Source organism: Oncorhynchus masou, chromosome 5, assembly GCF_036934945.1.
Source record: "Oncorhynchus masou masou isolate Uvic2021 chromosome 5, UVic_Omas_1.1, whole genome shotgun sequence".
Classification (NCBI taxonomy): domain Eukaryota; kingdom Metazoa; phylum Chordata; class Actinopteri; order Salmoniformes; family Salmonidae; genus Oncorhynchus; species Oncorhynchus masou.
In genome coordinates, this window is record NC_088216.1 from 17,095,687 (window position 1) to 17,109,716 (window position 14,030).

At 43.5% G+C, this 14,030-nt stretch overlaps 1 protein-coding gene across 1 annotated transcript; it reads right to left on the bottom strand.

The window, feature by feature from the left end:
* Positions 1 to 808: 808 nt before the first annotated feature.
* On the bottom strand, positions 809 to 14,013 carry LOC135535080 (beta-1,3-galactosyltransferase 2-like). The gene is made up of 5 exons (XM_064961808.1): positions 9,434 to 14,013; positions 7,886 to 8,229; positions 7,526 to 7,656; positions 7,031 to 7,420; positions 809 to 6,859 (listed from the first exon to the last, which is right to left on the bottom strand). Exons 1-5 carry the CDS (start codon positions 9,436 to 9,438, stop codon positions 6,647 to 6,649), a joined length of 1,083 nt encoding a protein of 360 aa, XP_064817880.1. The 5' UTR covers positions 9,439 to 14,013; the 3' UTR covers positions 809 to 6,646.
* Positions 14,014 to 14,030: the final 17 nt, after the last annotated feature.

Below are 14,030 nucleotides of genomic sequence, written 5' to 3' on the forward strand. Positions count from 1 at the left end.
TGAGGATTTGTGAGAAGTCTGTTTCTCAAACTAGACACTAATGTACTTGTCCTCTTGCTCAGTTGTGCACCGGGGCCCCCCACTCTTTCTATTCTGGTAAGAGACAGTTTGCGCTGTTCTGTGAAGGGAGTAGTACACAGCGTTGTATAAGATCTAAGACCAATTAAATCGGAATGAGATTAATTAGGGCCGATTTCAAGTTTTCAAAACAAATCGGTAATCGGCATTTTTGGACACCGATTATGGCCAATTACATTGCACTCCACGAGGAGACTGCGTGGCAGGCTGACTACCTGTTATGCGAGTGCAGCAAGGAGGCAAGGCAAGGCAAGGCGCTAGCTAGCATTAAACTTATCTTATAAAAATGTTGATTCTTTAACAATCACTAGTTAACGACACATGGTTGATGATATTACTAGTTTATCTAGCTTGTCCTGCGTTGCATATAATCAATGCGGTGCCTGTTAATTTATCATTGAATCACAACCTACTTCACCAAACGATTGATTTAACAAGCGCATTCACGAAAAAAGCACTGTCGTTGCACCAATGTGTACCTAACCCTAAACATCAATGCCTTTCTTAAAATCAATAAACAAGTATATATTTTTAAACCTCCATATTTAGTTAATATTGCCTGCTAACATGAATTTCTTTTAACTAGGGAAATTCTGTCACTTCTCTTGCATTCTGTACAAGCAGAGTCAGGGTATTGTCATGTTCGGCGTAATGATGAGACCAGGGCGCAGCGTGATAAGCATACAGTCTTCTTTTAATAAACGGAGAACACTTAAAACTATACAAAACAACATTAATATTAAACCAGTGTTCTGTTGCTCAGGGGAGATTGATTGTGATATAGAGAATTCAATTGCTGAGAGCTTGCTGAGAGCTGTGCCAGCACTGGTGGTACCGGGCTGGGGACACGCACCTCAGGGCGAGTGCGGGGAAGAGGAACAGGGCGTACTGGACCCTGGAGGGACACTGGAGGCCTGGTGCCGGAACTGGTGGTATGGAGACACGCACCTCAGGGCGAGTCCGGGGAGGAGGAACAGGGCGTACTGGGCTCTGGAGGCGCACAGGAAGCCTGGTGCGTGGTGTTAGAACTGGTGGTACTGTGCTGGTGACACACACCTCAGGGCGAGTGCGGGTATTTTTTTTAATTTTTATTTTTTTAAATAGGCCGATTAATCGGTATCAGCGTTGAAAAATCATAATTGGTCAACCTCTAATGAGATCTTCAGTTTCTTGACAATTTCTCGCATGGAATAGCATTCATTTTTTTAGAACAAGAATAGACTGATTTGTTTCTGTCCATTTTGAGCCTGTAATCGAACCTACAAATGCTGATGCTCCAGATACTCAACTCGTCTAAAGAAGGACAGTTTAATTGCTTCTTTAATCAGAACAACAGTTTTCAGCTGTGCTAACATAATTACAGAAGGGTTTTCTAATGATAAATTAGCCTTTTAAATTGATACATTTGAATTAGCTAACACAACATGCCATTGGAACACAGGAGTGATGGTTGCTGATAATTGGCCTCTGTACGCCTATGTAGATATTCCATCAAAAAGCAGCCGTTTCCAGCTACAATAGTCATTTACAACATTAACAATGTCTACAGGGATGAAAACTGGTGAGGGCCCAAAAAGGTGACTAAGGGGAAAATTCAGGCTTTAACTAATTAAACAAAAGAATATGATCTACGTGATCAGTCTGTGTGTGTAAAACAAAGTGGTTAATGTGAACCTAACTCACAGCTAAAACATGTAAAGAAAGCAATCCAATGTTATTTGTTGCCTAGAGTTTACTGCAAATGACACTCAAATCAAATTTATATAGCCCTTCTTACATCAGCTGATATCTCAAAGTGCTGTACAGAAACCCAGCCTAAAACCCCAAACAGCAAGCAATGCAGGTGTAGAAGCACTCAAGTCTTGAGAAAAAAAACAATACAGTAATATTTCAGTTAGCCATGTCATCCTTTATAATAGAACGCTTGTGACCACACACACACACTGCACTTGGGAAGAAGAGAAACAAACATCTTAAAACATCAAATGATAATTTTGCTCATAGTGGACACTATTAGACAATCAAGTGCACGTGCACAAAAATAACATTCACTGAGTTAAAAAAAAATTAGAACCCCCCCCCCCTCACACACTCACTGTCAAGTTCAACACAACAAAAACAATAGCCTTGGGCTACATATTATACACTTCCTGCCTGTGGACATCTGTTCTACAATGTGCCAGCAAAGTGAGAAAGAGGGAACGTGTGTGGTGTTCCTTTCACCTCTATAGGGACATCCAGTTTAAGACCGGCCCGGCTACACACCCTGAATGTACTTGTTTAACAAGCAATGCCTCCTTTTCACCTCATTCTCTCAATGTGAGAAAATGATGGTAACTAGTCTGGCTCTAATTCAGGATAATTGTTTTTTTTCCAGACCCCCCTCCACACACACAGGCTGTACTGGCTCACAGAAAGAGTGGGTCATCGTCTTTTTGGTCAAGGCTCTATGGCAGGTTCAGCAACTGAGGGAGCTGACTTAAATGAGTAAGCAGCTGATGAGCCAAAAAGGTGCAAAACATTATCAGGCAGCTGGTGCTCATAGCAAGCCTCACCAGACAGCTTCAGTCCATATCGAATGTACAGGATGGAGTTAAGGGTCTGCAAGGACACCCGATTTCTAAGTTCGCTTTTCCCCACCCTCATCTGGCTGAATACTCTCAACTTCAGCATTCGACTGTGGCAAGGACATCACAGACAGAGCAGCCATGGCAAGTTCTTGAAACGGGCTTGCCTGGTTAAATAAAGGTAAAAAAATCAATTAAAAAAATGGTGTGCCATCCATCTTAGTAAATGGAAGAAGACAAAAAACAAACAGTGTCTGGAGTGCTGCATACCTGAACGTCCAAATCGCACTCCAGACACTGTTTGTTTTTTGTCTCCTTCCATTTACTAAGATGGATGGCACACCATTTTTTTTATTACCTTTATTTAACCAGGCAAGTCAGTTAAGAACAAATTCTTATTTTCAATGATGGCCTAGGAACAGTGGGTTAAGGGGCAGAACGACAGATTTGTACCTTGTCAGCTCGGGGTTTTGAACTTGCAACCTTCCGGTTACTAGTCCAACACTCTAACCACTAGGCCACCCTGCCGCTGGACAATCTTGTCTATCTCTGCAGGGGAGTAGACAAGGAGCTTGGCTATGTTTTCTATTTCTCCAGGGCTCTTATTGTGCTTCAGAGTTTCCTCCACATTGAAAACTGACATGTACTGCTATTCTTCGATGTTGTCCGGCAGTCTCACCCTCAACTCCTTAGTGAGGGAGATGGTGAAGTCTACACACCACTTTCTGACATTGTTTTCATCCTCAGGCACAAGGTGGAGCTCAGCTGCCTTTGAACTCATAAAGGTAACCAAGGTACGGTTTGGGACTGATGTATCCATCTATTGGCCCTTTGAGGACATCAACATTTGCCAGTGGATTCAGCACCCTGCTGGTCACAGACTTGATCAGGCTAACCAAGCTGTCAAGTAGCTTAAGAGGATCTACTTGCTCTCACCCAGCACTACTGTACCTCACTGATATGTGAGAATTGTCTGTTAATTGAATGAATAGAATATTCTGCCCTGAAACATAATTGTATGGAATTGATTAGAATGTATAAAAAATCAATCAATAAATGTGTAGTCCTAGTCAGAATTAGGGTAAAACAATGTCTTTATTGTATTTTAAACACAGACTGTCTGAGCTTGGTGCCGACCTGACTAGAGATTTGGGAGAGAACGGGGAGTACGTCTCAATGACAAGGTCACCATCTCTGTCGGCTGGGTAGTGAGACAGACAGTGTGTGCGTAGCAGGACATGTGTGTGCCTATGTGTGTACGTATGTGTGTGCGTATGTGTGAGAAGTCAGTATAAAATTGTATTCTATACTTTAGAACGTTCCGTGAATAAACATTTAACTACTTTAGCTGGGCCTCCGTCTGTTTCATTCGACCAGGATCTTACAAATTCTGGTTTGCAGCCAGAGTAATATAATTCAATTGGGTTATGTACCTTGAGAACATAATTCTCTTATCACTCACCCAGCACTGACTTCAAAAAAGTCAAGATAAAACATATTGTAAGGATCACTGTACATGGAATATAAACCTTCAGCCATGTAGCAGTGTTCACTGGACTTGGTGACTGTGAAATGCAGCCTAAGCTCCTCCTACTGGTCCAAAATGCGTGAAACAGCGGGTTCAATGGAGAGCCAACGAGTGGCACAGACCTTGGTTATCTGTAAAAGTTTCTCCCCACAGTCGGTCTCATATATGGCATTGTAGGCCTCCCTGTGCTTTGGAGACACTGAAAACCAGTTATAAGTCTCTCGTACCAAGTACTCCACACTACGGGGGACGGTGTCATTGGAAGCCTGTCTTACAGCAAGCTGCAGAGTGGCACACACAGTGAATAAGAACCAGATATTTGAGGCCATACTCCTCCTTCAGCACGTTATGGACCCCATTGTTAATCCCCGTCATAACAGAGGCATTGTCAGTCCCTATGCCCAGGAGTTTCTCTTTAAGAGAACACTGAGGAAAGCCACAACAGCACAGGCTATAGATTTGGCATCTCCTCCCTCCAACTCAACAAGCCCCAGAAATGTTGATACAACTGCCTGCTTGGTGTCACTAAAGTACCTTCTCACAACCCCCAGGTACTTAGAGACACTTACATCCATGGACTCAGGAGGCTGAAACGCTGGTCACCCACATCTGGTCACCCACATCTGCTGGAACACCATGAATCATTTCTGTGCATTTTGAAGTGGGTAACAAAGCAGCTCGACATGCTTCTCCAATGTGATCACATGCCAGCATGGAACAGTGTCCAGCGATAGCTAATGCCATTTTTTTTACCATAAATGTCAGCTTGTTTTGGGTGGAACTTTGCCTTTTGAGTATGTTTTTGAGTTGTCATGTGTTCTTTCACATCACTAAGTTTGGCGTAGAAATCATCCTGACAATACAGGCAGTATGCCTGTGTATCATCTCCAATAAACGGCTTCAACCAGCCTTTGAATTCCGGGGTTGATTCCCACTCCTTTCTGTATTTTTGAGTGTACAGTTTAGACAGACATGAGCTAGCCAGCTAGATGTTTAGCTTATGTCACAGAGCGGCAGCACACACACTGCGGACAAGGTGAGTAAGTGACTGAGGCCGTGTGAGTCAAATGCAGTGATTTATTTTTGTGCAGTGATTTATTTTAGACAGAACATTTTACATCCCTCCCTGAATGTAAACCAGGGCGGGATCAGCCAGCGGCGGCTTCCCACATGCGCTGTTCATTTGCAGTCTGGACAGGGAGGGGTGAACATCTCCTGCTGTGACTGCAGCTGGGAGGGACTGCTGCGCGAGGACTGGGCCGTCTGTGAGTGCTCTGGGACAAGGGTGGGGCCGTTGAGAAGAGTAAGAATGATGTGCTTTCACGTCAGTCTCCAAAAGTCTCCAATAACACCAGAAAAAGTCGCTAGTTTTGTCGCTAGTCGATTTTTTTGAAATCGTGTTGCTTGAGGGGTCTGGAATACTCACTAAATTTAGCAACGAAGTCGCTAAGTTGGCAACACTGGCTGTAACTAGCAAATTGGTTGTCTCTTCAGTCACTTGCTGCGCTGCATTCTGTTGTTACGTAAACGATTGGCTGAGCCTTGGATACAGCCAGTATTTCGCCAAACGCGCATCACTCGCTCGCTTACAGCCAGTAGTGATCCAACCCCACACACACCTCTCATCGGATCTACACAAATCACGTAGGTCACCTATTTTGGATTCAAAACGGCAAATTTTGCCAGAAGGTGACTAGTTTGCATCCCTGTGATAATGGGCCTCTGTATGCCTATGTAGATATTCCATTACAAATCATCCATTTCCAGCTACATGAGTCATTTACAACAATGTCTTCACTGTATTTCTGATCAATTTGATGTTATTTTAATGGACAAAAAGTGTTTTTTTTAGCCAAAACAAGGACATCTCTAAGTAACTCCAAATTTCTCAACGGTACTATATAACATAAACATACTGTTGACACGTAGGCTATTGCCTTGTGTGGTAGGTTGATGTAGGGGTCATAACCAACCATAAAATAACACAATATATGTCCGCCAATGGCAATGTCCACTTTAGGTATAATGCCGGGAGCCACTTGTGGATTTGACAGTACCACCTCAGACACCACCAATACAACCACTATGCGGGTGTCGCCTAGCGCAGATCTGATAGGATCCAGTCTTAAGGCTCTAAGGTATTACACAAATATGCAGCTTGGGCTCTTTTTGTTGCAGCATGTGACAGTTGAAAGGTATTGAGACAGGTTTTGGAGATGGCTCATTGGGCCTATCCACCTTCACTGCACCACAGTCAATGTAAAGGGAGGGGTTTGAGGTATACATTAGCAAAATACCAAACAACCTATGGATCTCCCAACAAGAGTGAACAGATGTCTCTTATGCAAGAGCCAATGTCTCTTACCCAAAGTTCCAATTCAACATTTCCAGGAAGGGAAACATACAGGAAGTGTCTTCATGAATTCCGTTTTCAAAACAGGAAGAAGCAATGGTTGCTGTGGTGATTACCCTCTCAGCACGGCGGGCCGGGCCTTGTGTAGTCCTGCCAGTACCTCAGCAGCTGGCTCACTTTGGTCGTCGTCACGGCAACCACGGTGGACAGTTTGCAGCGTCCGTAGCTGTAGATGGGGTTGACGTCGAAGAGAGACTTGCTGGGAGGATTGGTGGGGGAGATACCCAGTTGCTTCAGACACATCCCCAGGTAGGCATCCTCGATGTAGATGGGCTTGAATGACAATCAAATGGATGGATGAATGGCAGGATTCATTCAATAATGACATGCTTTGTGAATGCTACATAATAATAAAGTGTTACCAATGAATGAGAGAAAAAGAAGAATGCTTTAAGTCCCATACATAGGAACATTTGCTTAGCAAAATACAGAAGATCAACATACCTTAATCTGTGGAGTGACCCCCATGATCTTCTTGGGGAGGTCCATGGACATGATGTAGCCAAACCCCAGAGGGTACGGAGGATACTCCGACTCAGCCATCACCTCATAAGGCAGGAAGAACTTCTTGTTGGGGTTTCTCAGCACCGGGCTGTGCCACCAGACTAGACCGGTCATGTAGTTCTGTTTGGGAGTGTCAGGGTTGACCAGCATGGAGACAAGGTTCTGGACGTTGAGGAACACGTCTGAGTCTATCTTCATGGCGTAGGAGGCCTCAGGGCACCGCGAGATGAGCCACTCGAGGATCACCATGGTCTTGATGGTCAGGTTATGGTAGGTGTCCTTGAAGTCGCTCTGGAGGAGGTCGTGGTGTGCCCGGCTCTCCTGGTTCACCTTCGAATCAGATCAGAATCAACTCAAGTCAAATCAAACTATTTCAATATTAACAAGCCCAACGCACTTAAAAAAAAAAAAAAAACTAAAACATTCAAGATCAACCTTCTCCTGCAGCTCCTGGGCACCTGGTCCTCCAGGAAGTCCTAGCATGAATAGCGTCTGTACCTTCTTCCCCTGCACCAGGGTCTCATTACCCCACGTCCTGCGGATGGCGTCCCGGGAGGCCAGGTTACCTACCGGAAATGTACATGTTAAGAATACAATAATTACACAATAACACATTTTACTGTAACAATTTCTTCATCGGCTTTCACAAACACCTGAAAAAAAAGCTAGTTTGGATTGCATTTTTAGTTCCTACATACATTTAAAATGTATTGGAAACAGGTTTACATGCAGTGGATCATGTTAGAATTGCAAACAGAATGTGTTCATATTGTGTGAAATGTCCAGTAGGGTTACCAGGCGCCACGGGGGCCATCAGCACCAGGAACGGGGCCTGATTCCCGGTCCGACACTTCTCCGGCTCATCCATTAGGAATTTGTATCCCCGCGGGTATGCCACGTGGTACAGCCCGGGATCCTCCCATTGGACACCATTCCGATTGGTCAAGACACGCGGGTTCACCTGATCATCAATCTTCCCAGTGTGACTGATTACCGAGGGTCGCTGTGGGTCGTTCCACCAATTCAAGGCGAAGGTGGTGTAGGTCACGGAAACAGCCACTGCCACCAGGATGAATAGACAACAGGGTCTTCTATACAGCCTTCCAGAAAGGGCTGTACAGGATTGCATCAGAGCTGGGCTGATGAAGAGAGAAAGATAGAAAGAGTGAGAGTGGCAATGGTTCTTGCCACACTGTTGTACAGAAGCACCATTTGAATGTATAAACATTTCTTGAAATCACCCCTTACACAGCAAACATCATTAAGATGAATATCAATATTTTTAATTATTCTCTCATATACTATACCTCTATAAGACCAAGTGACATGTGCATGTCTGCAGTTAATATCAATTAAAAAATATAGCCTGCCTATAAGAGAAGTGGCATTGTGTTATGTGCAGTTGAACAGCATGAAATCAAAGTTGAGGTTTTCACAGCAGCTCTCTCTGGTGCAACATACAGTAGTTATAGATGGTCAGTGGTGCATGATCAGACAAATTGATAAACTATATAAGGAAAGAAATTAGAGATAACATGACGCTGCTGCAACAGATGCCGTGTTCAGAACAACTGGTAACTCGAGGAAAAATAGTTCCCAGTTCTGAACACGGCATCTGTTGCAGCAGGGTCATGTTATCAGGTGTCTTGAAAGCACCAAGAGTAGGCTATATTACATGACCACGGTTTGCTTAGCCCTTTGCACATGAGATTGTTTACGAAGACAATTGCGTCTGGTGTACTGGTGGTGTAGTTAGACTACAATAACTATTCCTTGGCTGTCTAACAAACACATAATTAAATCGTATAAAGACAGACAAGTGTTAGAAGTCCAGAGGCGGGCAATTCCAGTCCTGGGAGGCCTGATTGGTGTCACACTTTCTCCATCTCGAGAAAGCACACCTGATTCATCACATTGCATTCTAAACTGAGGATCATGATTAGGTGATTATTGGAGTCAGGTGTGTTAGCTGGGGCTGGGGCAAAACTGTGACACCAATCAGGCCCTCGAGGACTGGAATTGCCCACCCCTAGACCATGGATATCCAACACGCTCTAGTTACTAGGTGTGCTGGCTGTTGTTCCACCCCAGCACTAAAACACCTGTCATCATTGTGGCTTCAGTCGGTTTATTTGAATAAGGCGTTAGCACTGGGCTGGCATATGCTGGAACTAAAGTTTGCCCACATCCAGTAACATACTCTACAACCGGGAAACTATATTTGATGACGTCCAGTGTAATCCCATATGACTGGATCATAATAGCGTGAAATATAACTAGTACACACCCTCAAAATAATGTCGCAATGTCTACAAACAAACTCCAGCTTTAATTGACACATACCTCATGTTTCTTTGTATCAAGTCCGGCTCATGACGCTCAACGAGATTGGCACATGGTTGACGTCTTCTTTCTTCTTCCTCAATGCATGTTGACGACGGTGATAAGAGCAAAGAATTGGCCGCCCACAGGTAAAGGAGGAGCCACTGTGGGTTGGGTGGCTTTTGTTTTTTTATTCTCCACAGCCCCTCCCACACACCGCACACTCAGCTAGCTGCGTACCTGGCTCCAGGAAAGGAGGCCACAACTGACAGATATACATGTATTGTATAGACCTGAAAAGATTGCACTGAATGAAAAGTATATCTGTTCTACGTCATATTTTAAATTGAGCATTCTATAAAGTTCGAGATAGAAATGTATTGTACAGATGAAGTCAGAAGTGTACATACACCTTAGGCAAATACATTTAAACTCCGTTTTTCACAATTCCTGACAATTAATCAGAGTAAAAATTCCCTGCCTTCGGTCAATTAGGATCACCACTTTATTTTAAGAATGTGAAATGTCAGAATAATAGTAGAGAGAATTATTTCTTTCAGCTTTTATTTCTTTCATCACATCCCCAGTGGGTCAGAAGTTTACATGCACTCAATTAGTATTTGGTAGCATTGCTTTGAAATTGTTTAACTTGTGTCAAACATTTTGGGTAGCCTTCCACAAGCTTCCCACAATAAGTTGGGTGAATTTTGGCCCATTCCTCCTGAAAGAGCTGGTGTAACTGAGTCAGGTTTGTAGGCCTTCTTGCTCACACACACTTTCAGTTCTGCCCAAAACTTTTCTATAGGATTGAGGTCGGGGCTTTGTGATGGCCACTCCAATACCGTGACTGGTGAAGTGCACCAGTCCCTCCTGCAGCAAAGCACCAGCACAACATGATGCTGCCACCCCCGTGCTTCACGGTAGGGATGGTTCCTCGGCTTGCAAACCTCCCCCCTTTTCCTCCAAACATAACGATGATCATTATGGCCAAACAGGTCTATTTTTGTTTTATCAGACCAGAGGACATTTCTCCAAAAAGTACAATCTTTGTCCCCGTGTGCAGTTACAAACCGTAGTCTGGCTTTTTTTATGGTGGTTTTGGAGCAGTGGCCTTTTTTACTTGCTGAGCGGCCTTTCAGGTTGTGTCGATATAGGACTGGTTTTACTGTGGATACTTTGTACCTGTTTCCTCCAGCATCTTCACAAGGTCCTTTGCTGTTGTTCTGGGATTGATTTGCACCTTTCGCACCAAAGTACGTTCATCTCTAGGAGACAGAACGCGTCTCCTTCCTGAGCAGTATGACGGCTGCGTAGTCCCATGGTGTTTATACTTGTGTACTATTGTTTGTACAGATGAACGTGGTATCTTCAGGTGTTTGGAAATTGCTCCCAAGGATGAAGCAGACTTGTGGAGGTCTACAATTGTTTTTCTGAGGTCTTGGCTGATTTCTTTAGATTCTCCCATGATATCAGGCAAAGAGGCACTGCGTTTGAAGGTAGGACTTGAAATACATCCACAGATACACCTCCAATTGACTCAAATTATGTCAATTAGCCTATCAGAAGCTTCTAAAACCATGACATAATTTTCTGGAATAGTCCAAGCTGTTTAAAGGCACAGTCAACTTTGTGTATGTAAACTTCTGACCCACTGAAATTGTGATACAGTGAATTATAAGTGAAATAATCTGTCTGTAAACAATTGTTGGAAAAATGACTTGTGTCATGCACAAAGTAGATGTCCTAACCAACTTGCCAAAACTATAGTTTGTTAATAACAAGAAATTTGTTTTAATGACTCCAACCTAAGTGCATATAAACTTCAACTGTATATAGCTGACACTTTGCATCACAGAAAAGCATGTATGTTCTATAGATGTGGCGAAGATGGAGCACAGAGGGTTGGGGATAGAATAAGGACGCCGGATTTGCGCACATTCAACAAATCTGATCAAACAAAGTGGATATTCCTCAAATCCGTCATGATGTATACATTGTAACAGGCCCTGAATGTGGTTATTAATGTCCAATTTGGATATACACTATATATACAAAAGTATGTGGACACCCCTTCCACTTCAGCCACACCTGTTAATGACCGGTGTATAAAATCGAGCACACCGCCTTGCAATCGCCATAGACAAACATTGGCAGTAGAATAGCCTTACTGAAGAGCTCAGTGACTTTCAACGTGGCACCGTCATAGGATGCTACCTTTCCAACAAGTCAACTGTAAGTGCTGTTATTGTGACCATCTGGCAGTCCGACGGATGAATTTGGGTTCGGCGGACACCAGGAGAACGCTACCTGCCCCCATGCATAGTGCCAACTGTAAAGATTGATTGGAACGCAGACTGTGAGCCAAGCCTAATCGCCCAACATCAGTCCCCAACCTCTTATGCTCTTGTGGCTGAATGGAAGCAAGTCCCCACAGGAATGTTCCAACATCTATTGGAAAGCCTTCCCATAAGAGTGTATAGTCTCTTATATCAGCAAAGGAGGGACCAACTCTATATTAATGCCCATGATTTTGGAATGAGATGTTCGACGAGCAGGTGTCCACATACTTTTGGTAATGTAGTGTATCTAACAAAGTGGTTCGCTTTGTAGTTACATAGCTAGCGAACTGGCTTGACTGTTTATGAACTTCTGTTTGTACCACTGCACGGTAAAGCAATGCAGGAGTTGAAAAGATTGAACGCATGCGGTACATAGAACGCACCGCAGCATCCCAACTCATTGTTGCGGACTGCTCCATTGACAATGAATGACTTCCGCTGGAAAGCAATCTGGTGGACATGAGGCTTGAGGCCGGGGTGTATTCATTACGGAAACCGTTTACCATTTAGTGAACATACGGAACGAAACAGGGAGGGACCTACCAGAATTTGTCCAATAGAAACTCTTGTTTGCGTTTTTTTTATTTCATTTGGCGTAAACGGTAATCATCTGTGTAATGAATGCACCCTTGGGGCGGCAGGGTAGCCTAGTGGTTAGAGCGTTGGACCGGAAGGTTGCAAGTTCAAACACCTGAGCTGACAAGGTACACATCTGTCGTTCTGCCCCTGAACAGGCAGTTAACCCACTGTTTCTAGGCCGTCATTGAAAATAAGAATTTGTTCTTGACTTGCCTAGTTATATAAGGGTAAAACTTTAAAACCAGCTGAATGTTGCCGCGTTCACGGAACTAGGAAACTCAGAAAAGTCCGACTTGCTGATTAGTTTAACGCGGCACGTGTTTAACTAATAACTATTTGTTAGCAAGTCTGAAATGTCAGAGTTTCCTAGTTTCAACTAGCGCTTGAACGCGGCATTAGTTATGGGTGGTCTGGTTTGTTATGACCTAACAATACCAAGCAGATAGAGAGGTCTGACAGACCTAGGGTGCGCTCCACAGCTGTCGAGGCGAGTCAACAACCACTGGTTGCAAGCCACGTCAACGACTGACAAATTGCTATAACATATGTGGTTAGCTGATACTTAAATTACCTATGTAGTCATTGTAAGATCTGGCAGGCTTGGCAACGTCTAAAAATAGAAATGAGGTCTTATACGGCCTGCCTGCCTCTTCATCGTTTTCCCTCACCACAAGCACTTACTGTGTTCCAAATGGCACCCTATTCCCTATATAGTGCCTTATTTTTGTCCAGAGCCCTATGGGTAGTAGTACACTATATAGGAAATAGGGTGCCATAGGGGATGTACTCACCTTCCTTCCATCAGGTAGTTTATTTGGTCGGACAAGAGAAACCAACACATGAGAACAGAGTATTAAGTAGCCTTTATTGTCAACATTTCGACAGAGCCTTTCTTCTACGAGACAAATCTCTGACAGTTAAACCATGTCTCTCTTTTTTTTTAAAGATCCCTGTTGTCAACTGCAATGCATTCACCATGTCCATGATTATGATAGTAATTATAAAAATAATTTATTGAACTTTTATTGTGCTTTTCATAACATAAATCATCTCAAAGTGCTTTAAATGTATGATATCATCATTGTTCATATTGTCACAACGATGATGTCCTTAAGAAAGAACATAGACACACATGCCACATCATATTCATAGCACAGGTGGCTGGTTGCACCTAAATTGGGGAGGGCGGGCTCATATGGCTAGAACGGAATAAATGGAATAGTATCAAACTCATTTTTTCCATGTGGTTGATACAATTCCCTTCATTCCAGCCATTATTATGAGCCATCCTCCCCTCACAAGCCTCCTGTGATTCATAGCTTTCCAGTGCTGCAGCCCTCTGCATTACCTTCCTAATGTCATTACTCATATCATCTTATTTTGTTACACCAGTCATCAGACATTGAGAATAATGATGGACTCCTCATTGTGGAACTTGAGAACAGAACAGAACTCCTTTCATTGACAAAGGAACAGAACAGAACTCCTGTCGTTGTGGAGTTGAGAACAGAACAGAACTCCTTTCGTTGACAATGGAACAGAACAGAACTCCTGTCGTTGTGGGAGTTGAGAACAGAACAGAACTCCTTTCATTGACAAAGGAACAGAACACAACTCCTGTCGTTGTGGGAGTTGAGAACAGAACAGAACTCCTTTCATTGACAAAGGAACAGAACACAACTCCTGTGAGAACAGAACAG

Bases quoted from the DNA above. Each gene is read 5' to 3' on its own strand.
- LOC135535080 (XM_064961808.1), bottom strand. The intron at 7,657-7,885 runs GTAACCCTACTG...CATTTCCGGTAG, and splicing joins GATGGCCCCCGTGGCGCCTG to GTAACCTGGCCTCCCGGGAC. The intron at 6,860-7,030 runs GTATGTTGATCT...TTGTCATTCAAG, and splicing joins GGGTCACTCCACAGATTAAG to CCCATCTACATCGAGGATGC.